The 26,180-nt window shown below is 45.8% G+C and overlaps 1 protein-coding gene across 3 annotated transcripts in view; it reads right to left on the bottom strand.

Moving 5' to 3' along the window:
- The window catches only part of MEIS1 (Meis homeobox 1), a 135,814-nt gene that overhangs the window by 58,291 nt on the left and 51,343 nt on the right, over positions 1 to 26,180 (bottom strand). For all 3 annotated transcript variants that reach the window (XM_054728364.1, XM_054728366.1, XM_008147533.3), the window contains one exon: positions 4,384 to 4,529. In XM_054728364.1, coding sequence (XP_054584339.1) covers positions 4,384 to 4,529 — 146 coding nt within the window. The remainder of the gene's footprint in view (positions 1 to 4,383; positions 4,530 to 26,180) is intronic.

Raw genomic sequence — 26,180 nt, 5'->3', positions numbered from 1 at the left:
GTCCCTGGATCCGGATGAGGCCTCGTGCACGTAGGCCCGGGTGAGCCCAAGTGGCCCTGGGTCTGGGAGAGGCCAAGCGCCCCTGGGTCCGGGTGAGACCATGTGTCCCTGGATCCGGATGAGGCCTCGTGCACCTAGGCCCGGGTGAGCCCAAGTGGCCCTGGGTCTGGGAGTGGCCAAACGTTCCTGGGTCCGGGTGAGACCATGTGTCCCTGGATCCGGGTGAGGCCTCGTGAACCTAGGCCCGGGTGAGGCCACGTGCCCCTGGGTCTGGGAGAGGCCAAGCGTCCCTGGGTCCGGGTGAGACCATGCGTCCCTGGATCCGGATGAGGCCTCGTGCACCTAGGCCCGGGTGAGCCCAAGTGGCCCTGGGTCTGGGAGAGGCCAAGCGTCCCTGGGTCCGGGAGAGACCATGTGTCCCTGGATCCAGGTGAGGCCTTGTGCAACTAGGCCCGGGTGAGGCCACGTGCACCTGGGTCTGGGAGAGGCCAAGCGTCCCTGGGTACGGGTGAAGCCAGATCCTGGGTCCGGGTGAGGCCGTGCGCCCCTGGATCCATCCGGGTGAGGCTGGGTCCCAGGCCCGGGTGAGACCACGCGCCCCTTGGGTATGGGTGAGGCCACGTGCCCCTTAGTCCGGGTGACGCCGTGCCCCTGGGTTCGGCCGAGACCAAACCAGAGGGAGTCGGACCTCCATTACCACCATTTGTCCACCATCCAGAGCTGAGGGGTCAGTGCTGACATGTACACATAAGGAACTACTGGACATCGAAATTGGGTCTCAAAAGAACTGTTGGTCCAGGGGGAAGCTCGCTACAGATTGATTCATTTGCCTGTCAGCATAAATATTATTGCTCGTCTCACATTCAGTTCTTATTAGTATATATCTAGTGACATATGATCTCGTTCATCTAGAGGAAATGATGAACAACATAGACTGAGGAACAAGAACAGAACCAGAAGCAAGGAGGCATCGATTGGACTATCGGGCCTCAGAGGGAGGATAGGGGAGGGTAGGGGGAGGGTGGGGGGAGGGGGAGAGTTCAACCAAAGGACCTGTATGCATGCATATAAGCCTATCCAACGGTTAAGTTCAACAGGGGATTGGGGCATGCGTGGGGAGAGGGGTGGGATGGGAATGGGGGGATGAGGACAAATATGTGACACCTTAATCAATAAAGAAATTTAAAAAAAAAAAAAAAAAAAAAAATCTCTTCCTTTTCCTTTCATTGTTTTCATTATGCACACATATGTCCAGTTGAGCTTGCTAGAGACTGTGAGTCCAAGAACGAAGCTTTAGCTCTCTCTTTGGTGTAGTCAAATGTGCTACTGATTAAATCTACCTGTGGATAACTAGAAAACGACACATTTTCTTATGCAGCTGGGTTGCAAATCCAGAAGGTTTTTAAAAAAATTCGGGACCTATTCTACTGCTTTAACACACAAATGCTTCAAAGCCCTTTCAAAGGCAGATTTTTTTTTTTCAACTGAATAAGCCCAATGAAAAGACTGACCCATTTATTTGAAAAAGAAAACAAATAGCAATTTGCTTTTAAAGAAGTGTGTGAGGTTTTATAATATGTCTTTGGCATTTAATAGATTGGTTTTTACAATTTTCTAATTAATTATTATTGCTATTGTTTCAATTAGCCAGAGTCTCCATTGCTCTTTTATATATAGCAAGATTTAAGAAATAATTTTCTAGATAAGTTGCATTAATCATCAAGCAAGAATGTATTACATTTAAAATTTGTACATAGTCTTCCAAATGAATTGTGCATCCCTGGAGTCCTCTCAGAGCTTGCAATGAAGTTGCTAAAGGATTAGTACTGAAATGTCAGTAGTGACTTACATTGGGACAAATCACCACAAAACTCTACAGGTTTTCCCATAGAACTTATTATAATCAGCTCCTGACTATAAATATTGCCTAAGCAGTCTGTACACTCCTTCAAGAAGCATAACAAGACAAGGAGAAGGGTGTTCCTTGTAACTGGAGATCTATTTGCTCTTGCAACTAGAGAAAAGGGAAGGAAATCTTTCTCATTGGGGAAAGAGGGAACATTTTTCAATATACCTCCTACCTTTGCTTTTTAGATGATATTATGAGAGCACTTTCTTTTTAGAGACCATTATCATTATCAATATTTTTGTCTGAGTGGATGGCAGTGGGATGGGGCAGGAGCATGTGGAACTATCCAACAAACCACGAGGTAACATCTATGAGCATCCATAGAGAGCCAGAGAGACATGGATATGGGTTCCCCTTCAGACCCCAACACTGAAGGAAATCAGGTAGTTTAAGATTAGCTCCCATTACAATCACCCCAATAATATGTACCACTGAAAGCATTGCAATGCAGGTGAAGTCATGCTGGCTGTTAAAAGGAATTCTTTGTTTTTTAAAGGAGGTACTATAGCTCTCTGCAAGGTCCTTCACAAGGATATAACCTAGGAAACCTGATGGATGCATAAAAGAACTTGCTTCCCTCTCTCCTGATTCTATCTGAACCAATATTTGATTATATTTTATTCAGGGGCACCTGAGCTGCAAATAAAGCCAATGCTCCTTTGCCGATTGAGATGGAGGTTGACAAAATCTATTCATTTTTTCTGTTAGTACAGGAAATAGAAATATTCAGGGTGGACCCGATTTTTGTCCCCTCCCCACACTCATCCTCCAGCTCAGGTTGGCTGATTAGCACAGGTGATGAAATATCAGCAGGGTTGCATCAGCTCTATTGACCAACTACCACGTCTCATGTCCTGCTAGTTTTAAAAGCCCCCCTAGACCCTAGTCCCCCGTCTCCCCTTCAGTAGTGCTTGATAATCCTCAGTAGCAGACGTGCACAAGGCAGATCTCAAACTACCCACGTATAGCAACAAGTGTCAGATAGGTAATGGCACCTGACTCAGATTGTAGGCAAACCTAATAGGATGTTAAAATCAGCTAAGCAATCTAAATCTTCAACTAACTACCAGCATTCACCAAGCCCTAAAGCTGATTCCAAACGATCAACATCCTCTAGTAACTGTTTGGAATCGTCGTGGGAAGAAATGAAGGGTGGAAAGCATTTTTTTAGTTACTCCTGCTGCTCTCAGTTTTGATTTTGTTCACACGCTGGATTAGACCCTCGAGTGTTATTGGAGGCACAGCCTCTGTCCAGAGGGGCAGCACCCGCGTGGCCTTCCACATCCCCTGTCTGTCTCCCTGCATCGGAACAAGTCACCGAAGATCATGGCTTTGAGAGTGGGCCAGGGTGTAAGGGTCAACAGGTCAGGACAGGTTTGTGACACTGCAAAATTCACTTGAATACTTAAGAAAAACGTATGACTTTAAGAAAAGTAAACTGTGCTAAAAATGGTAACATAAAAGGTTTGCTCCTGACCCGTTTTAAAAGGCCAAGATTCTTCGTATTGGTTCGTCCTTGGCTGGGCTGTGCTACCCCCTGTCTGAACCCATCCTCTGTCCCTCAGAGTGGGAGCCCCAGTCCCCCGAGTCAACGATTTTGCTGATTTTTTAAAGTATTATTTTACTCATCAATTTTCCTTTTGTCTTCTTCCTCAGATGCCATTAAATCTGTATGCACTTCCAAAAATATCCACCACAATATTATGATTATAAATAGTTTGAACATGAAATTCATTCAGAACAATAACCAAACCAAACAAATCCCTCGGTGGCAGAAAGCCCCAAATCTCCCGTTTCTCACATCTCCAGGAGAAGTCCTGCAGTGAAAACAGCAATACTCACACAGACAATATAAACTGTTACCCGGCTTGAGAAGTCACCAGGGACTACACAGGAAGAGCTGACTCTATATTGCTGTTTTCCTTTACAGTTCTCAATACAGGGGCCACTTTCACTGCGCAGCTCTGACTCACAGGAGCGCTGGGGAATGGCAGCCGGCGCATTCACACCACTTAAAAGCAAATTATGTGCGCGTTCTGCCATTGCCACAAGATTGAAATTTTTGCGGACCATTCGTTATAAAGGTCCGCGCAAGCATTAGAAGAAATTAAGTCCTTCTCTCTGGGGTTTGTCTCACTTGCTTCTTACTGGGAGCTGGTTCTAAGTGCTAAAGAGGCACCCTGAGAGAAGCAACATCATTAACAGACATACTTAAAATCACAAGTGCGCATGAACGCCTACACCTTAGGGCGGATGAAAGTTAACAACATTGCAATAGCGAACTTCAAATCCAACGCCTCATTGGGGGTAACGTCTTGAGGAAATAAGTGCAGACACTTTTGTGAAAACTGTGGGAAGACAATGATTTATGAAATATTCCAGGTCCAGAGGGATCACGTTTCCCCCATTTTTTTTTTTCTATCAAAACTGTTTGTCCATATTTAGTTTAGATATGTCATTTAGAATCCACTTACTGTTAGATGCTGGAACAGCCACGCCCTCATGATATTTGTGGCTACTTTGGGAAAGATGCCACGCTTTTTGTGACGCTTTTTGTCCTTATCTGGATCATCATCGTCACCTGTGCTGGGGGAAGCTACACTGTTGTCCAAGCCATCACCTGCAAACATAGTGAATCAAATTTTGACTGATGCTACCTTGACATGCTTTATTCAAATAGAATGCCTTTGGATATAAACAAAACCAAAAGAGCAATATAAATGATTAATAGTTTATTTGGTACTGTTTTCTTTTCGTTTCGTTTCTTTTTCAAGACAAAGAGGAAGAACAAGGCCTAGGCTCAAAAGCGGTCAGGTCTAAGGAACTTCTTCCAAAGAACAGTGCGAAGGTCAAAGGGAATGGAGGGAAATAGCCAATCTCTCTAGCAGCTCTGTTGCCATGGTAATTATTCAAATGTGTATAGCTGAGACATGTGAAGTGTATCTCCTTTTGGGGAGTTAAACATGATGGCAGCCATTAGCAGAGTTGGGCCCCCGCCTGGGTATTCAAATCCCACATGGAGTCATTGATGTCAACTTGGGAGAAGATGCATTTGAGATATCAACTATTTCCACAAGTGATCTATCTTAAGACTAAATTAGGCCATGGAAATGTAGGTGATCTGTCATATAAGCAGTTTTGACATAGGAATGCTTCAAATAGAATATAATTTTTCTTGTCATAGAAAGAGAGAATCAAGTTCAGTAAGGGAAAACTCCCCAAATTGTTTTTTAATTAAAAAACAATGACTATTTAAATCAAATAAAGTGATGTTACATGAACAGTCCATTGGAATTATATTACCCTAGTAATACAGACAGTGTGTAACATTTCTTCTACGTGTAAATTTTCTTACTGAAAAGTCACCTGCTTACATATGTCTGTATATGGGATCCTATTTTTTCTATTGATTTTTGGTAGAACAGTTAAGCTCCTTCTTCTAGAAAACATTTTGGCTTTGTGACACCATAAACTTTAAAATGTAGGATTTCTTTTACAATGTCATGTCTAATAAGAAAAAAAACATTTTCAGCCCATAAAATCACACTGTCCAAAATAAGTCATAAGGTACAAATGAAAAGGAAGCACTTGGCGTTTGGTTGCAAAAGCCAAAGGAAAAAACAGCAGCAAACTAAACCCACTCCACTCAAAAAGTAGCTTCAAGCACGCATCTCTATCCGGAGCCCCGGCTCTTGGTGGCAGCTGCTGGCTTTTAGAAAGGGACAGGTTGACCTGGGCCAGAAAGAAGCACTATACAGCAACAAGGCTTAGCAAGGAGGTAACAAAAGTCCTCAAAGCACATTCACTGGGCCACAGAAGTCCCTGGAGAGCAGGATGCGTAGCCCAAAAAGAACTGAGTGCTTTGGTGAGACACATTTCCCGGGGACTGTATATTGCTCCAGGAATTCCCATAGTCCGTATTTCCAGTAGCCTAGATATACTGCACACAAAACGAGTTCTCTATTTTAATTTCAGTCTAATCTATCGCAGTTATGTTATCATTATCAATTACAGCTGCCTCAGGAGACCCTCCCCCACCCCCCAACTAGCCTTGACTGGTACTGAGTTAAAGTTCTAAAACTCTGTTGGGTGAAGAACAGACCAATTTCAACACTTCTGCTATGATTGCAGCGTGAGCCACGCACCCCCCCCCCCCAAAAAAAAATGCTTGCAGAACTTTGCAGAGTTTACTTTTCATTAATTTAAAAAGCCATACATTTTATTGTACTTAAAATCCATGTATTTTTGTTGAAGTTCCTACGGAATCCTAGCTGTGTTCTCAGCAGAAAAGATCATAAAGCCCCACAGTGCCAAAGCCCTCGGTGTATGGATGAGGAACGCGCTTGTGTTCCTGTTGGGTGGCTTGAGGGTCACCCTGCCTGGGCTGGAGCCGGTGGGTCTGTGCTGGACCAGACACTCCCATCCCTAAATCTGTACTCCTCCCATCCCACCCAACTCTTTATTTGCATAGCCAAGTGTTTTATAAAGCGTCCCCTTGGATTTGCCTAACAAATTCTTTGTAAGTCCAGTATTTAAAGAGGCTTTTTATTCAGAGAAGCAATTCACCATATAAAATAACAATTCATTAAAGAAACATGAGCAAAGAAAACAACTCAACAGCATTTAAAATTTCAATGGGCTAATCCACTTGCAACAGGCAAAAGGTAACCAAGGAAAAGAAGCATATTACTCGATCATTGATTAAAAATGAAAAGCTTCTAACCTAACGACACAGCCTTTCGCCACCATGACTGTTTTCCACCTTTAAAAAGAAAAAGAAGAAAAAAAAATAGCCTTTCTATCCATCTCCAAACCCCCTCAGATTAATTTAGCAGGCAAGGCCTAGTGCCTGCCTAGAAGAGAATTCATTGATAATTTATGGAAATATCTACTATAATCCAGCGGAGATGACTTTTTTCCAGCTTTGTGCATCAATAGATAATCAAGGCCTTAAAGCAGCCTTAGCTTCCCATTACCTCGGGCAAAAGAATTCCTGAAAGCGTGCCTTGAGGGCACCTGAATTATAGACTCCATTAGGAGAGGGAGGCTTTCTGCATTCCATGTGTAACACTCGCCAGAACCTTTCCTGTTTATTTCTGCTGTATGAAAGCAGAAGCATTAGGAACAGAGTTTTTTTAAGTGAAGACTTATGTAGATACAATGGAGCAACCTTTCAAGCCGGAGCCAGATCACCCCCTTCAGTCCCTGCCAGTGACCTCTCCCGAATAAAAGGTTTCTGTTACATCATTAGCTCAAGCCAAAAACAGCCTTGGCTTAACGCACAGTTTGTTCTTCCTACTGTTTTTAGGCAAATACAGCTACTTTACTCCCATCTGGGAGGGAAATTACACTGCTGGGTTGTAATCTAAGACAAGATTTTCATTGGAAGCAAATGCTTTCAATCCAGTGTAAATACTGGTGCATGTTCAGAAAAGCCTACAATAATAAACCCTGCTCCTTCCCGACACAAGTCGGGGAAATGGAGAAGATGGGGACGGAGGAGAGAGCATAATAAAGCACACTATTCTAAAAGCAAACACTTCCATGGATTTTAATAAATTGCTTAACCTCCCCCGCTTTTTAAAAATGGGAAAAAAAAGGATCTCGCCACGTCCCCACCTCAGAGGACCCTCTACATGGTCAGTTGTACCTCTAGCGTATCCATTCACGCTGCAATTGGATACAGTCACCTCTCTGCGGTCTCTGGAGGATTTATTTCCTTTTTTTATTTTTAAGATCACTAAACAAACTTGGAGAACCGCCGGCGGACCACACGGCAGCAGGCCGCAGCTCTGAACCACATTTGTAAAATGTCAGCTGTGACTTCATTCCTGGAGCTGACTTCTCCTGCCGCCAAATGAAGGCAAACTGAAAAGGTGGAAATAATCATAAAAATGATGCTAGTCCATAAACAAGCTTACAGCCTCATTAGGATAGCAGTAGGCTCCAGTGGGTGATTTATGCTCGTTTTGCTGATGCTATGAGGAAATGCCATCGGGCGACTTTGGCCAATTGCTAATGGTTCCTGACAGCTTCTTAGCAACTAGTGCAAGCCACGTTGTGGCGTTTGCTAGTGACAGAAACCGAAAATGTCATATTATCTGCCCATGTGTCATGAAGTCCGTGTGGCAATTAACTAGCAGGCCAGTGACTGAGGGGCAGGAGGCTCCTGAAAATGGCCTTTGGCTATGCAGAGGCAGCGGGCGCCGGGCGCAGGCCGGCTGCTCGTATGCAACATTCTAATGCAGAAATCCACTTCCTTGCCACTTCCAGGCTCTGATGGGGCCGGGCCACTCAAATCCCTTCCCCTCCCTCCCGACCCCCACTCGGTGAAGTGAAACTCGGGGCTCCTCTCTCTCTAGGCCCCGGCTCTGGCTGTTCTCAGAAAGCGCCAAAGCGATCTGCTTTGATAGGAGCATCCGAACGGCTCCTTAATTGGCAATACCTGGTTCTGTGCTTTTTGGACGCTGCGTTCAAAGGTGCCGGCTGTTTCGGGGCTCTCTCCCAAATGGGTCCGAAAGGACTGAGGATCACGGACGCAGGCGCATTGCCTGTCAGATTGCTGGGAGCTGAGCACCTGGGTGCCACCCCGAGACACTGTTTTTAAGAAACACCAGGCTTCTAACAAGCAGCGGGGAGAGAATCTTGGCCACACTTTTCCGTTTCCGAGCTATCAAAACCCTGCTCTATATGTCAAACTGTCAAGCCTTTCAGCGTGGGCCATTTGCCCTTTCAAATAATATTTAAGAATTGTTTTTACAAAATTTTATAGGCCATGGTCTAGTGAAAGAGGCCAACCAACAAAGAAAGGAATTTGTACTACAATTCGTCTACGGACAATTTCTTGCGAGACCTGGGCCTGTCCCTGCGGAGCAAGGCAGGTGACCTGTGGCAGCTCCCAGGCTGTCAGAGAGCTCAGATTTCAAACACGCTCAACTCAAACATCCCGAGTCGCCTATTTAAGCATGCCCAGGCATTTAGACTGGGCTATCTCGTGCCTTTCAAAGCAGGATAAAGCGGCATTTATCGCATTCAGGCCATTCAATGGGTCAGGCTGACCGTGTCAGCAGGGGCTCCTCTCCGGCAGGTCAAAGCCCTGCTCCCACTTTTCTCTCTCTCTCCTAACTCCCCCACCCCCAGGACTGCCATTCCCAAAAACCCTGTTCCGAGCGAGGCAGAAACAAAACCCAGAAAAGTGCCTGAGATTGACATCACCACGGACCGGCACTTCCCCTGTCGGCCGGCCAGCAGGTTTATAAATAAAATGTGGTGTCCGTCAGAGGGATCTTTATGTCACAGCGGCAAAACTTCTAACGACGGATCCGAACTTTCCACTGCCGGGGCAAGCGGACGTGTAAGGTTGGGGACCCCCCCATGTTTTGCTGGAAGTCGAATTGGAGGCCACCCCAGCTGCAGGATCATTTCATCTCCAATTTTGTTTCGAGACTCTGTAGTTTCAGGCCACATCCACTCCTTAAACTTTACTTTTTTCTTCCTCAAGTGTTTAGAAATATATAGTGTTTGTCCAAAAAATGCACCTCAACTGAAACATCAAGGCCATTCATAATCCTATCTTTCAATACTGACCAAATTCTATGGTGTCTTTTTTTTTTTTTAATTAAATGTATTGGGGTGACATTGGTCATCATGAACATATAGGTTCAGGTGTGGGTTTCTATGTGACAAGATCTGTATATTGCACCGTGTGCCCACCACCCAAAGTCAAATCTTCTCCTGTCACCTTATCTATTGTGTCTTAAAAGTTGGATAAATGGGCAATTCACAAGCACACATAGGCCTGAAAATCTTGCGTTGTAAGGTGGCTAAGTTTCCATCCAATGACGGGGCTTCTCGTTCTCTCGTCTGTTTCCTCACATACTACGTCCACATGAGAGAACATGGAGTGTCACCCCTGAGGAGGTACGGAGAGCACGCCTGCCTTTCCAGGGGCTGGTGGTGCAAACATTCCAGCAGTGTGGGGAGCTCAGGTTTCCTCTGTAGGGGAGCCATGCATTCTGGGTGTACCAGGTTGTCAGGAAAAACCTAAAAACTACCCCAAACCCACTTCTCCAGATCATGGCTGTGTCTACTTAGCCAGGAGTGAGATGGAATGATGTTTCTGTGTTCTGTTAAGAGGATAAAGGGTGCGAATACCCTTTCTTAGCCACCAGTGAGAACACTTCAGAGGTTTTAAGGTGTTTTGTCTTCATTTAGAATGTGTAACAGCTGCCAGATGATGTTTCTAAAACATCTAACCCTGGCCCTTAACATCCTTCTGTGGCTGCCCTCTGCCTTCGGGATAGAGGTCGCACTTCTCTGCCTGGCGCAGGAGGCCTTTGATGATCTCTCTCCTGGAGTGTTTCGGCCTGTCTGCTGCTGAGTCTGCGTGTGGGCAGGCACACACCGCCCACCCCATCCTGAGCCTACGAAATGCTCTCCAGATTCCACCCCACGGGCCGCATTCTCATACCTCTCCGCATTTCCTATGCTGGTCCCTTTCCCGGGAGCATCCTTCCCGGCAAACTCCTTGGTGACCTTTCCAGTTCAGCTCAACTGCCATCTCCCATAAGAAGCATTTGTTGGACTCTAGCTGCATAGGATCCCTCCCCTCCCGCCTCCCAATCCTGAGTGATTTTTCTTCTCCCAACATTCCTCCATCCGACACACATCATCCTGGACTAGGACTAGGATTTCTGTACATGATTAGAGGACACCTTATAGGACTTGATTATAGGATATGTGAAAGCAGAGACTGGGTCACACTCTAAGATTCTCTAACCCGAGGGTTACCCCAGTGTACAGGGTACAAACTTGTCAATTGCTTATTAAACAGACGAGTAAATGCATTTACTTGCCACTGCATGGGGAAAACCATAGTTTCAATTTCCAGCTGTTGTAAATTTTTGTGTGTGTGTGGCTACATACCTAAATTAAACTCCTGAAAAAATTCACCAGTGTAACTCAGTCAACTCTAAGGAAACAATCGACATGCGTTTCTCCAAAGCTGGGAAGTTTCCTCGGGATCTTTAAGCTCATCTTGGCCAAAAGATAAACTAAGAGTTCAAGTAACAGTGTTCTTTATAATGTATGCCACAGCCCTTCAGAAACACGCTCCTACTTCCTGAAACCATAACTTAAAGCTATTTACCTACCTAAAATTTCTTACAGTGTGTTCATTTTCCCTGAGCTTAACTTTAAAAGATAAAGCAAAAGTTCTTTGTTTCCTTCTGCATTTTTCCCAATGAATTAATTACATTATCCCCCCTTTACACATCTCCCGGTTTTACTTAAAGGAAGAAACAGCTGTCTCTAAGCAGACAATCTGACCCTGAGTGCAGACTCCAGATTCACACTTTGTAGCTATGGTGCTAAATGCAAAACTCTAGAATCTGGCTTTTCGGGTTTTGCCCAGTCATTGTATCAGTCTTTCCCGCAGCATCCTTCCACACCTGCCTCAGCATTTCTTCAGCAGGTTACCCGAGGACCTTAGTATCTGATACTAGGTACAGATTGCCATGTCATACAATCCTAAGAGACATGAGGAAGCATTTTGTATGATGAATGAAAACAATACAACCCCTAAGCCTTATTCCATATTTTCAAGAGAAACACAGCAGACTTCACATAGCTCAGACTCTACAGCCAACATACAAATATGTAAGAGTCTAAATCCAATGGTTAACTTCTAAGTTTAACTTTAATTAGGGTCCTGTTCACTCAGCCTCCCTTTTGCATCTCTTCTCATCCTTTGCTGTTGAAGGTTTCCTTGTTCTTAGTTCAAAGTGCTTCTGAGTTGATTTAAAAAGAAAAGAGAAAAAAAAGGAAAGCATATTCTCATATATCTTACTGTACCACCCTTGGCTTTCCTGAAGATTGAGGTGGTTCCTTTGGAAACCAAGATAAGGAGTTAGATGTTGGCACCTGCCAGGGCTTTCACAAATGCCCATGCTACAGATATGCCAATGGCACGGACCGAAAAGATGGACGTAAGAACAAGCTGACATTAAATAAACATAGTGTTGGCACGTAATAAAAAGAAATGTCTAGATATGTTTCCTAAGGTTGGCTTCACAGAGACTTGCCATGAGGCTTTTCCTTTCTAGTTGAATTCAGGTTTGTTAACCGGTGTCAAAGAGTTGTTAATCGTTAACCACTGTGGCCTGAGCTCAGAGCCTTACTGTGCCCTTTAGGGGGGCCCTGACATCACAGAAACCTTAGGGAAGAAACGAAGAATCAGAGCCTGGAGAAAGCAGCTCTCTCTATGAATGTCCTGCTCCCTTTTCTAAACAGGAAAATGTAGCCCTTAAAAATGAGCCCCAAAAGATGGCATAGGTGACCATCTTTTTCATAAACAGTCATCCTTCGAATCCATTCATTCATTCAAGAGAAATGTATTGAACTCCTTCTATGTCCCAAACATTATACCAACCATTAGGGACACACATGGTGAACAAAATCAGAAAAAAAAGTCCCTGTGTCTATGGAGCTTTCCAGTTAGAGGGCAGAGATGTTAAAACGAATAATCACAGTAATAAATGTCCAATTGCACTCAATCAAAAAGAAATACAAATCTCTGAGCGTGTGAAACAAAGGAAATGGACTTAGGTGGGAGTGATCTGGAGCAGAAATCTGAAGGGTGGAGAAAATCGACTGGGTCCAGTGGGCATCCTCAAAGGGCAGAGGGCAGAGGAAGTATGGCAGGTTCCAAGAACAGCATGGTCAAGGCTCTGTGTGTCTGCAGGACTCATGACGTGACACAACCAGAGGACTGGAACCTGGGGAAGCAGGATGGGATGAAGCTGGAGAGGAAAAGGAGCCAGACCATTACAGGGCCTTGTGGGCCATGGTCAGGATTTGGGAGTTTGTCCCCAGGGTTCTAAAGTCATGACCCGTGGCATCATCAGTGTTCTCTCCATGCCCTAATTGTACATACATTCTACCACATAAAGCCTCATGCCCCAGTGTCGCTTCCCAGTTCAACCTAACAAATCCTCCAATTCCAAACTCAGGTTGGAGCATGAGAAAAGCAATTGGGTAGACCCCAATGTAGGCAGTGTACATTCTGACTTCATTTGTCAGTAGGTTTCTTGGACATTGGAACATATTTTCCCATGGAAGCAAGTTATGAATGGGGGTAGGTCCCAAGGCTTGCTCATCAAAGCCAAAATAATTCATTAAATGAATGAATTTCCAACTGGCATCTGAGGCCAGGGTGCAGGAAGCCAGAAAGTGTCAGTACAAGGGGGAAAGTGAGTTTCTATTCATATTTCAGTGCATGGAGTCAGCCTAGGAAAACATAATTGCCTGTGGTACCTCGTTTTCTGTACCTCTCTTCCACTGCACAGCACCCACCAACTGGAGTTTCCAAGCACCCCCCTGCCTTTCAGAGGCACATGGCCCCCTACTGTGGTCCCCTCACCCAGACCTATTCTTTCCCTGCTCTGAACTCACACTCCTCATCTCCCACCCAGCAGAACATCTAGCCTCTCCTTCTGGTTGAGGGGAGGTAGAAAGCAATCTGAAATAACTAATTCAGACGAGGCATGAGTAACTGATGCCCCCCTCACCTTCCCAGGAGTGTTGACATTTTTAAAAGGAGATTTGTTAATGTAAATGACTCTTTCAATGGCAGAATTTCAGGTAGAGTAATAAGTAAAGGTAGGTTTAAAAATACAGCTTGTGTTGGGAAAGATTTTTTTTTTTTAATCAATAGATGCCAGAAGAGCCCAATGTCAGTTTCCAAACGTATCGTTACGTCCTGCCATCCCCACCCCATGCCACCCCTGTTTATCCCTGTCTACATGTGGGAAGCTATGAGTTTCTGAATATCCCAAGACTTCTTCACAGAAATTATGGTGACAGTGAATGGGTCCTGTGGGTGTGAAGCAATGAGATTAGGAGTAAGAGATCTAGGTTGAACATCTGTGTGTATATGTAGGTCACTCGTACAGTTTGGGTGTTTGTAACTCCGGGAATGCCAGCCTGTTGAAATAAATTTGGAATAACTTCTTTACTATAAATAACACGTCCTGTTAAGCTCCTACCACGTCATGGTTCTTCACTGTCAACACAAATAATGCGAAAAGTACAACTGCGTGAAAAATAGGAAAAGAACCCAACTACATAACTGAGGCCCAGAATGAAAATATTTACTGGATTTTTATAGAATACAAAAAAAAAAAAAAAAAAAGTCAAAATTTTAACGTGCAGTTGATGGGATCAAAGGAAGAAACTGGACTTTCTAACTTCATAGAAAGTAAGAATTATTCATCAGAGTCCGTCAGTATTCATATTTACTGTTAACTTAAGATTTATTTTATGTAAGTGTTCATACGAGTAGAGTGCCGTGGACAGATACAGCGTGTACACCAAGAAATCGGATAGATTCTCCAAGTATTCTTTTTTCCCCCTGAATCATTGTACTTTGTTCTTTTGAGATAGGAATACCTTTTTTCTAGTAATTCAATATGACTTTTTGACTTGAATTCCCCTCGGGGGAACAACAGCAAATTAGTTGCCTACACACAGAGGACAAACAGCAGTGATGAATAGGAAAGAAAAAAAACACAGAGATTTTACTCATTTTTCATCCATTCAGCATTTTTTTTCCAACTAAACACCATGGAAAATCCCTGCAAAAACAGCATAACTTCTTTATGAAGTCTGAGAAACTTCAGGATATGAGTGCCCTACAAGATAGGACTGAAATCCATGTATTTATACTAACAGTCAAACAAACTGGAAATCCCCCCACCGTTTTCTAAGATAAAAAAGAAGGAAAACACACTTGCAATTGCAAAGGTAAAACAGTGCAAAAGTCATAAACTTTTGTTTGGAATCAACATCTTAGAAAGCATTTTAGGAACCAGTACTTTGCCTATTTTTAAATGTTATTTTAATAATGCATGATGAGTTCATTGCTTGAGATATTCTTCCCAAAATATATAAATCAAATATTAATGAAAGATCAAAAAGTTTTACATAGCCATGAAAATAAATGTTTTAGTCAGAAAAAAAAAAAAGAGTGCCACATGTGGGATATTATAGACAAGCAGACACACACACACACACACACACACACACACACACACTCACACACCATTTATTTTTGTGATATCTTAAAAAGTTTGTCATATAATTTATTTTTAAACTTCTATAGACTCATATAATTTATTTTTAAACTTCTATAGACTCTACATATAGGATACATGTATGAGTATAGACACATACACTTTTACACAGACAAGATAACATTTACTTATCAAAGAGGTCACTTCTCAACAAACTCAATTATATGGAATACACTTGAAAAGTAGGATTAAAAAAAGTTTCAGACACGCAGATAAGAAGCAGTAGTTCCCTACTTCAGCTACACAGAGAATCACATGGCAGCTTTTACAAATCCTGATGCCTACACTGGACCCAAGGCCAATTAAATTAGTATTTTGGAGGGTGAGATCCCAGCATTAGCCATTGTTAAAGCTCCAAGATGATTAAAATGTACAGCCAAGTTTGAGAATCACTGGATTAGAGTCACAGATTACATGTGGCAAAGCTCCTGTGTTTTCTACGGAGAAATGCTCATAAGCTCCTCAAACAGAAATGTGTTATGTGTATTTTAGATGTAGGTTTCAAAAGTTGACTCATCTGATTTCCTGCTGGATAGTGTGTAGGCTGAGATCTTCAGGAAAATATAAGATAATAGAGGCAAAAAATAAAAACTTAAGAAGTGTAGCTCCCTAGGGCCCTTAGCTTGGGGACAACAGTCCTCTCTTCTAAAGAGGCTGTGTAAACAAGAAAATACAGAGCACAGTGCCATAACTCATGTCTCTACTGACTTTATGATTATTTTTAATACAGTTGCATTGATTTTTAGAGAGAGAGAAAGGGAGAGGCGGAGATAGAAACATTGATGAGAGAGAAACATCATCATCAATGGGCTGCCTCCTGCACGCCCCCTGCTGGGGGTCGTGCTGGGGCATGTGCTCTGACTGGGAATTGAACCGGTGACCTCTTGGTACATGGGTCAACGCTCAACCACTGAACCACACCTGCTGGGCTAACTTATTTCTTAAAAATCTGTTATAATCAGATTTGATAGAGTCAATGTATAGTCTAAAAACACTTTCATAAAAGATGCCCCTAAACTTTTTTAAAAATTTATAAAAGTAGGGTTCTGTTAATCTGGACACATCATTCTTGAATGGCACCAGATAACCAGGATAATGTGTGTACATTCTATAGGAACTCTTCCCACACGTTCACCCTCACTTGTGTGGCTGGATGATGGAGCAGAGCCTTCCCAAGAGCCTTGTGAGTTGGCTAAATAGGGGACACCTGCCCTGGCTGGTTTTGCTCAGTGGTTAGAGCGTTGACCCATGTACCAAAGCGGGTGCCTGCAGGAGGCAACCAATCGATGTGTGTCTCTCACATCCATGTTTATCTCTCTCCCTCCCTCCCTTTCACTCTCTCAACAACAACAACAACAAAATCAATGGAAAAAATATCCTTAGGTGAGGATTAACAAAGAAACAAAAAATAATAATAGGGGGCACCCATCCATCCTGACTCACCCTGCCTTCCTGGGATCTTCTCTCCAGGCACGCATGGGTGCTCCCTCTTTATCCCTTACTGACGCCCTTCTATTCTGCTCTCGGCCCATAGGAGGTCTGAGGGAGTCGTGTGTGCAGGAAGGATGACACAAAGGTGCATGGAGGGTGAGCGAGTGGGACCCGGAACTGAAAGCATGCTGGGGAAAGGAAGGAGTTGGAGTGAGAGGAGTGCCCTGGGAGTGGGGTGGGGCGGGGAGGGAGGAAGAGAAGGTATTCTGCAGAGACAGCTTCTTTGCATACAAAATAAAATGGAACCAGGTTGTGAAGTATAGATTAGCAAGTCTTTGGGGAGAATGAAAAGATAGTATAGCTTGAAAGAAAATGGGCCAGCAAAAATAAAGCCTTATCTTCTGATTTAAAACCATCTAAGATCCCAACAGCTTCTGAGAGGGAAGGTTTGTGGACTCCTGGCATGTGTGTCTCACTGCACCTCCCGCCTCCTCTGACTACCCACGGCTCCAGCTCTTTGTGGGTCTGTCATGCCACACACACCAGGCGCTCGGTTCACGAGGGGCAGGTGCTTGCCCTTGAAAATGAGCACACTGTGCAAAGTGGTGACTTCGCTTTGGCGGGCAGAGTAGAGGCAAACCAACTGCCTAGAGCAGTGCTGCTCCAGTTAACACGCATGGGAAGCACCAGGGACACCGGGTGTTTCGGGTTCGGCAAAGGAGGGGCCTGAGGATCTGCATTTCTCACGCGCTCCCACGGGCCTGTGGATGCTGTGCTGCGGGACCCAGGACCACAATGTGCATCTTATCAAGCTATTGGAGGGTCTTCTATGAGCAAATAAAGCTAGACATTTTCGGGTGCATGGGGAAAAGGCTGTCCGGGTCCTCATTTTGAGCATGCAACGTCACTAGGTCTCTAGGACTAACTGGAGTATCAGAACAGGCCCGGGTGTCCCCCACTGGTGATTCTTCTTTCTGTTATCACTGCAGCCCTCTCTCTCCCTCTATCTCCTCAGCAGAGACAATGCCTCGCTTCCTGCCTCCCATGATGGAAGTATTATAAGAGTTTAGCCTCTGGAATCAGATTGTCTGGGTTCATGTAAATCCCATCTTCACCACTTAATACCTGTGTGACCCTGGGCAAGTTATTTAACCTCGCCGAGCCTCTGTTTCTCTCCTCCGGAAAAAAAAGGAATGAGCATATAGTAAAAGTACTTACACCTTAAGAGTTATTGGGCAGATCAAATAAAATAAGCTGCATAAAATGTTTATTTTAACACATCACCTGGCAGCTGTGGCTTAGCCCGGTGAATGCCACTAGCTCTGGCGGTTATTTTTGCTCCTGAGCACTTTCTTTGAGCAAGGGGACATTTTTTCTGAACCCCTCACTCAAAGCAGAAAAACTATCATTGCCACTCTCCTCACCTCTCCTCATCTCCCCCATCCTGCTTTCATTCCTAGAAGCCAAACTTCAAAATACATGCACCCGCTCTCCTGGCCTTGCTGACCGTTTTTATTTTTCTATTCTCTTTTTTTTTCCCCAAAGAGCCCTGGAGTGACTTGGAACTCTGAAAGTGTGAAAAGGGTGGGCAGTCCTGCCTAACCGAGTCCTGTCACTTAAGCTGGCAGCCGCCTGGTGGAGGCGCTGGAAACAATGTTTATAAATACGAGTTCTCATTTCCCACGCAAAACAGGTCAATGCATCATAACTCGTCCTCTGAGCTCTAAACAACATTTCTGTGGCAGTCGCCAAGTGCAAAGGTTTTGGTTTTGGTTTTACTGATACGGAAAAAAATCCTATCCTTCAGGAAAAGTGTCTTTACGGTCTAGGAAAAGTGCGATGACTATACAAAAAACAGGGCTAATTTTTCATTACAGTCCATCTCTTGTCAGGATAGTAAGGATATTAGTGGTAATAAAACTAACATTTATTGAGCATTTACTAGATATGCGAAACTGTGTTTGGCTTTTATTTTCAATCAAGCTTCACAAAAACCTTAGAAGTTGAATTTGTCACAATGGTAAACAAAAACAAAACAACAAAAAAAAACCTGTCAATTTCTCCACATTAAAAAAATCCACAAAAACCTTTACTTGATATCTGGAGCTTTCAATGACAGTTTAAGTAGCCAACAGAAAGATATATTTACTGACTGACCATTATGGGTTGTACAGAGAACACGTACCTTACTAAGTACCTTCCTGAATTGTCTCCTGTCACCCGTGCAATCTGGCTGTAAAGCACAGATACGGAAATAGGCTGCTCTACAGATAAGGAAATCGAGCTACTCAGGGATTCGAATCCAGATCTGACTCAAGGCTAAACTCCTAAGCACTTTAGAGCTCCTCTTTCCATTTAACCCCACTGAATCAGATAACAGCAATCGAGGTACATTTCTTTAACCTCTAGAAAGAGCTTCCAGAGTGGTCACCATGTCTTTTCCCATTGCTCTCTGCTGCCCACACCCAGCACAAAGCATAACCCATACTGTGCCCTTCATAGCCTTTCTCAGAGGACAGAGAGACTTGCACTCCCAGCGGCATGAGAGTGCGCCTTCCTCAAAGAGAACGGACACCAGTGAAATCCGAAAACCACCTCTGACATGTACAGGAAGAAAACAGATCCTGAGAGTTTATGGAGGCAGAGAGAGCACACAAGAATGGCAGGATGTCCAAAGCAGCCACATGGCAAAAGAGTGGGGCCATTTTCCTTGAATGTGTCTCCAAAACTCAAAGGAGAAAGTCACACAGAAAGACTCCATGGAAGGGGTGGGAGTTACTCAGCTATCGGAACGCGGCGGCGACCCTGGGCCAGCCCCACAGAGGCCCTTCTCGCGCTCACCTGCAAAATAACAAAAATGCCAACGACAGGGACACAGAGAACGAGGGGGCGCACGTTTTCAAGTGCCGCTCTGTGTCAGAAACCTACAGTTCTGCTGTAGGAGAGGGGGGAGGAGGCCGCCCTCCCTGGGCACGCCGCGCTCTCTGAGCCCGGGAGGTTGGCACTGAGCAGGCAGGCCAGGCTGCCCACCAGAGCGGGGAGAGCAGAGACCACCGCAAGCTCACAAGCTCACGGGACAGTCTGTTTTCTCTCGCCGCCGTTTATGTAAAAAAGAAGGAGAGTCTCCGTTCCAGGAGGAACACAGAAGCACAACCAAGGCTGCCGCCAGCCACACCAGCCTGGAGCGGAGGGCACCCACGGGCACTCGCTGCCCCCACGCCCAAGGGTGGCAGCGCTCCAGAGCTGTGGGGTTCCAGGGATGACGTCACCTACATGCTAACCTGAAACCTAGCTGAGGGAGAAGAAGGGAGCAGAATCCAGGAATTATTCTCATCCACAAAGGCAGAAATCGTCCCTCTCAGAGAAAGGGGCTGATTGTCCGGCACCTCATGCCGCTCTCTTCTCCAACCTGCCCTTGCCTCGCCCAGAGCGCCTGCAGCTGCCTCTACAGAGACTCTACCTGGGACCCAGGCCCCCTCGGTTTCCTGGACAATCACCCCACAAAGACAGAGACAGCGCGGCCTTCCCGAGGCCAAGATTCCCAGGAGCACCTGCTGACCTTTAGCTGAAGTCACCCACCTACCACCGCCTCTTCCTACAGATCCGGGCCCCCAGGGTGGGCACGTGGCTTGAGTCCCTGCTCTGTTCCTGGTCCTCTTCTGGGCCTGCTGTTGACCCCCAGCCCACAGCGGCTGGGAATCTCATTCTCCTCCCCTCCTCCAGCCCCTGCCAGGCTTCCGTCCCGGGGCTGAGTGCTGCTCCCATGAACTGCCAGCTGGAGGGGATCCTCACCCTCCAAAACAGACCTCCGAATGCCAATCCCAGCCCTGCCCTGACTTCTGAGTTGGCCTGCGGCCTAGCATTCCTTGTTGCTGGCCCCACCTATCAGACTGGGTACCCTGAACCGCCAGGCCTGAACTTGCTACACCCCTTGGACGCTATAACATGGACCACCCAGCTACCTGCACAGAAGCCAGCTTCTCCAGCCAGGGGAGGTGCTCCCAGGCCTCCTGACTCTGAGCAACAGGATGCTTCCGCCCTGCCCAGCCTCCTCTCCTGCCCAGTGGCTCTGGGTCACTGCGATTGCAGCACAGCTCCTACGCCGCACCACGTCCTGCCTTCTCCTCTGGCATGCCCAGCAGGGAAGCAGCCCCAAATCACGTCTCCTCCATCCCACGTGGCCTGTGAGAGTATGACTTCCACGTCGGATATCAAGGGGGTGTGGGAATCACAGCCTTCCTCTCTCTATCTCAGTCACACCCAGCGGGGGTTTCCTTCCAGAAACCTCTGAACTAACTCGCCATAAGTCAAGCATCTCTGCAGTATTTGGAGGCAATAAATTTCCATTCCTGTGGGACAGACAACCAAAGGCACGAGCAGGTGCAGGCACAGTCCGGTCTGAACAAAAAGACTGGAAAGTTGAATGGTGGGTCACTGTTGGCCAAAGCCAGATATCTATATTCTCTCCAATCAAAAGACATGAGTTGGATCAGGTTAAAAAAAGTACGTAACTTACTATAAAATCACAGTATGGGAAGCTGATCACCATCAGAGAAGCCTAAAAACTTACAAGGCATGAAATGTGATGACTTGGGGCCATGTTCTCACAAAAGAAAGGATGAATCCTACACTATGAAAGCTGTTCTGAGTGATCATGCTGTCTCTTCTCTTCTGTACTTGCTTGTTTTCCTTATTTTATTATTTTAATGGGAAGCCAGTGTTCAGAAGCTATGCCTAGACCAGTGGTCAGCAAACTCATTAGTCAACAGAGCCAAATATCAACAGTACAACGATTGAAATTTCTTTTGAGAGCCAAATTTTTTTAACTTAAACTTCTTCTAATGCCACTTCTTCAAAATAGACTCTCCCAGGCCGTGGCATTTTGTGGAAGAGCCACACTCAAGGGGCCAAAGAGCCGCATGTGGCTCGCGAGCCGCAGTTTGCCGACCACGGGCCTAGACTATGTGAGCGTGCAATGACCATCCCAGGTCTTCCTAAACTTGGCAGTGAATCAGGGGCAAATTCCCAGATGGTCAAACAGTGATTTCACAAGATCAGGCCGCTGTTTCTCATCTTTCCAAAGTTCCCCATTTTCCCAAACATGTATACTCAGGGCTGACCTGCGGGTCAGAGCCTGGGACTGAAGTTCCAGGCCGGGCCTACCATCTGTCTGGCCTCCATGAAGTGCCTCTGCTCTGACAGCCTCCCTGCCTCCCTCCGAGAAAAGCTGGTGTAATTGAGGAACCAGCTCATTGCAAGGGGAACAGTGTTGTGAGGAACAATGGGATGATATACATGGGTGGGCAAAAGTAGGTGTACATTTGTGAGTGCATGAAATAGAGTCTATTCCTATATTACTATTTATCAATTATTGTATTATTAATGTGTATGACAACTGCACACCTACTTTTTGCCCACCCTTGGTGTGTGATAACTCTTGGGGAAATGTGAGATACTATAAAGATGCCCTTTCTTTAGGGAAACTTCCAGGGTCCTCCAGGACAGGGGTAGATGTATTTTCCCACCATTAGAGCTGGTATGACACCGCATTTCCATGGCTTGTTTATACAACAGCCATCCCCACTGGACTGGGGCTCCTCGAGCACGCAAATGGGTCTTGCTCAGCATGGCACACCCTCAGGGCCTACCACTAGCAGGCAGTCGGCGCTTGTTGAACGCGTGGCCATTGGACATCACAGACATGTAGATTTAGAGTTCATGCAGAGGTGAGGCAGAGGAGGCAAGAGAAAATCGCCTTTATCTTTATAGGGTTTGTTTCTCCACAGAAAAGAGTTAAGCTCCTTGCCCTTAGTTCTACTCTCTCCAAATATATAGAGAATACACAGAAAAATTGAGCAAAGAATTGGTCATGCATTCTAGGAGTTGGCCGAATTCTTCTTTCCCCGTTAGGAGAGCTGTTCCATATGGAACAACAGATTGGTTGATTCAAGTGGCTGGAAGGAGAGGAAAGGCTGAAACCCTTCTTACGTCAGGCCGCTCTTTCCTGTCACAAGTGCCACTCTTTTCCGTCACAAGCGAACTAATGAAGTGTGATCTTTATTAGTCTGATTAAACCTATATTCCCATACAGCCCATCATACCGCCACGTGTAAGAAAAAAATAAAAATACTTTCACGGGAAACAATGAGATGGCTAAAGAATCACCCTTAGCCTAAATCCTACTCATATTGCCACCAAATGAAGTACAGACAGATGATCTATTCATATTCTCATTCTCTCTCTCCCTCCCCCCGCCCCTCTTTCTCCTTAAATGGCTCTGATTAAGTGATGTATGGGTCACTCCGCGTAGAAGCAGTTAAAATGATCGTTTTACATTTAATGAAGAACATCACTATTTTTAGCTGGCTCTCTTTCTTAGAAAGTGCACTACAGAGTGGACGACAGTGGACTATGTGGTTTACTGTGAGGGGAGTCATAATGTGCATCGAAAGGTGGAATCAAACAGTCAGGAATATTTTGTTCCTGTTCATTGGCAATGAGTGGAAATTAACATCATAGCAAGTGAGTATTTTATGTAACCACACCACAGAGGCTATGTACAGGGTAATTATAACTTCTTGGCTTATTTTATTATTATTATTATTGATATGACGGTGGAAGAAAACCAAGATCATTTTCTAAAGAGAGAGCTGAAGAGGGCAATTTGTTTATAAGGAAACTAGAAGCCCGGTGCACAAAATTCGTGCACGGCGGGGGGTTGTCCCTCAGCCCAGCCTGTACCCTCTCCAATCTGGGACTCCTGGAGGGATGTCCGACTGCCCGTTTAGGCCCGATCCTGATGGCTCTTTGGCCCCTTGAGTGTGGCTCTTCCACAAAATACCACGGCCTGGACGAGTCTATTTTGAAGAAGTGGCATTAGTTTAAAAAATTTGGCTCTCAAAAGAAATTTCAACCGTTGTGCTGTTGATATTTGGCTCTGTTGACTAATGAGTTTGCCAACTATTGACTTAAGGCAACTCTGGGTGCAGCATCTAAGTATAAAATAAGGTACAAATATTGCAGTTAGGAAGACAACAAAAAGCCCCATGCTGAACTGGGACAGGATGAGTTACAATAGACAGAACCGGAGTGTGTGTTCTTGTCCAGATGTTGACACCTGTATCCCTGGGAAAGAGGAGGAGAGGCTTGAACCCCAGACTCAGCTCCCACGTATGCCTTCAAGCCCAGACTGTGGGACAGTAAGTAGGAGCACTCCTGCTCATCCCAGTTGCCTTGTGGAATTAAGGGCTAGCCGGCAGCAAACTAGTCTTAAGGAGTGGAGGTTTTTTAATACTATGGGTCATATGCTCATGTGTTTCTGCTATACGGGCCTCTCCGCCAAGCCACGCAGGCTCTAATCCCAGCCATGGGCAACGCCACCCTGAAAGCCCGAAGCCCACATTGCTGAAGCGTCAGCTCCCTCTGACTCCTCGGAATGAAGAGGAGGGCTCCCTGCATGGGCATGAGTGACATGACTTACCCCAAAGTGAGGGTGCCCTAACAGGCACCCCAGCGTGTCCAACAACGTAACTGAGAGGATGAATTCTCCTCAGAGCCATGAGGAAAACTTGCAGCCTCTTGAGTAGGGGAGAAAAAAAAACAAGTTCTCCAGCTTATCATTGCGAGTGACCAAGAGTCACCGTGTAACCGCACGCTTCCCTAGCGCCACGCGGAGCGCCTGGCCCTCACACGGGACAGCACAGACACCCCAGTTGCTCTGGGACAGGAACAAGCTGATGGCATCTGGGACCGCTCAGCTCGGAGGCAGCTGGAGGCTCGCATAAAGGAATGAGGGTTGCATTCTCCTGACATCCTCTCCCCCCGGACCCCGCCAGATGAGAGCAGCCGTTTCCTTAGCTTCGTGCCCAGGAGGCGGCCTCTCAAAGGCAGGCTCCACAGGCCACCGAGGGAAAGAGCGCTCGACCGCGCATGTGCAGTGTTGGAGGTAGCGGACAGAGCTGGGTTAGGCATGAGGTCCCCACTCAGAGCGTCACCTTCGGAAGCTGCCCAGGAAGCCCTCGTCCTGCGCCCACGGCCGGGGAAACGACCTGCAGAGCACGCGGCGTTGTGTCTACATGGACAGTGACAGGTCACACACACTGAGAGGGGGGTAGGCTGCCTGGTCTGGCCTTGCAGGGCTGCGGGGCATTGGTGGGGCTAGATGCCCCCCTTCAGCCGCCCTCCTCTTGGCCTTGCTCCACTCAACACACACGCGAGTGAGTGAGTGAACGCTCACTCTTTTCTTTTCATGAGTCACTGCCCCTTCGATTTTAACTCGCTGTACTAGGAGCGATGACAACAGATTCAGGATTCCATGTCTCCCATGCACTGTACTTCTGCAGTGTTGTTCGCATTCTGGCATTTCTGGGAGTTCTCTTCAGAAAAGGTCTCTTGGGTGGTGTTAATAATTTTGGGGGATATTGTGCAATGGGGGAGGGGAGAGGGGGCCCCGATCAGCCACTTCCAACACAGAATTGGGGGAGTGTACCGAGCCCCACACGTCACGTGAGCGTGGGGCCCGATAGTAAATGGCTGTCAAGTACGTTTGGAAAGCCAGAATTTAGTAAACCCCAACCATGCATTCTGATGGCATTTCTTGGCCTAACTGGATAGATTGATTCTGAAAACATACACTAATTTTTTTAAATGCAAAACAGACCCACTTGTGTGAGGGCCTGCACAAACAGAGGGCTAGGAGAGTGGAAGTGGCATAAACAATGTTGTTTATATCCGAGGCCTGAGAAAACTGGTGCACTTTCCTCCCAAATTGCAGGAAGTATCAGAGTAACCCCCATCCATGGAGGATGGAATGAGAACCATATTTTCCCTAGGAATGAAGACAGTGCTTCAGATACTCTGACAGTAACGGATCTGGAAGCAGGAGCACAATTAATAAAGGACGGGTTCGCCTCTGGCCGGCAAGGGACGGGCAGACAATCCCAGCCACAAACAATGCCTCCAACTTAAAGCTGAGTGAAAGCAAACACAGCAGCAGGGCAGCTGTGAGAAACCCTGAGCGTGTGCATTGTTCTCCTTCACTTCTGACCTCGTGTATGGGCCTGCGGATCGTCCCTGCCCCCGGGTACCCAAAGGGAGACTGCTGCTGCACCCCCGTGACCAGCCACGTGCATCTGAGCCCCGAAGCTTTAGAAGCACCTTGGACGAGACCTGCTTCATCCTTTTTTTGGCTTCCTTAACACATTTCTCCATTTTTTTTTTTTTTTTTGGTTGTTATTGTAACAAAACTATATTTAAAAGCCAGCAACAGGAAGCTTTTACTTGGGAAGTTGAGGTTTAAGCATTTGGTGGCAAACAATGAGCCGGAGAGATAAAGATGCAACGCAAATGGTTGGGAACAGACCTTTGCTAGTTTCCTGCCAAAGTTGACTCGTGAGCATGTGTGAGGCCACGATAGGGACTAACAGTGCTATTTTGCTTTTATTTACTCCAATTTATTTGTTCCTGTGAGAACCCCTATAAAAACAAAGTGTGAGGGCAAACAATGGGAGCCTGACCATCTCCTTCTTGCCAGAGCCTTTATTTTCCACATTATCAAATGTTTTCATCAGTGCAGCTCAGCCCATTCATTCAACTCTGAATCACAACCCAGATCATATTGCACTGGGGGGGAAGTGGGGGGCTTAAGCATTGCCTGCCTATATCAAGAAAGGGGAGAGAAGGGGCGGGGGGGGAGAGAGAGAAGAGTAAGA

Source organism: Eptesicus fuscus, chromosome 16, assembly GCF_027574615.1.
Source record: "Eptesicus fuscus isolate TK198812 chromosome 16, DD_ASM_mEF_20220401, whole genome shotgun sequence".
Taxonomy (NCBI): Eukaryota; Metazoa; Chordata; class Mammalia; order Chiroptera; family Vespertilionidae; genus Eptesicus; species Eptesicus fuscus.
This window is presented reverse-complemented; position numbering and strand designations above follow the sequence as displayed.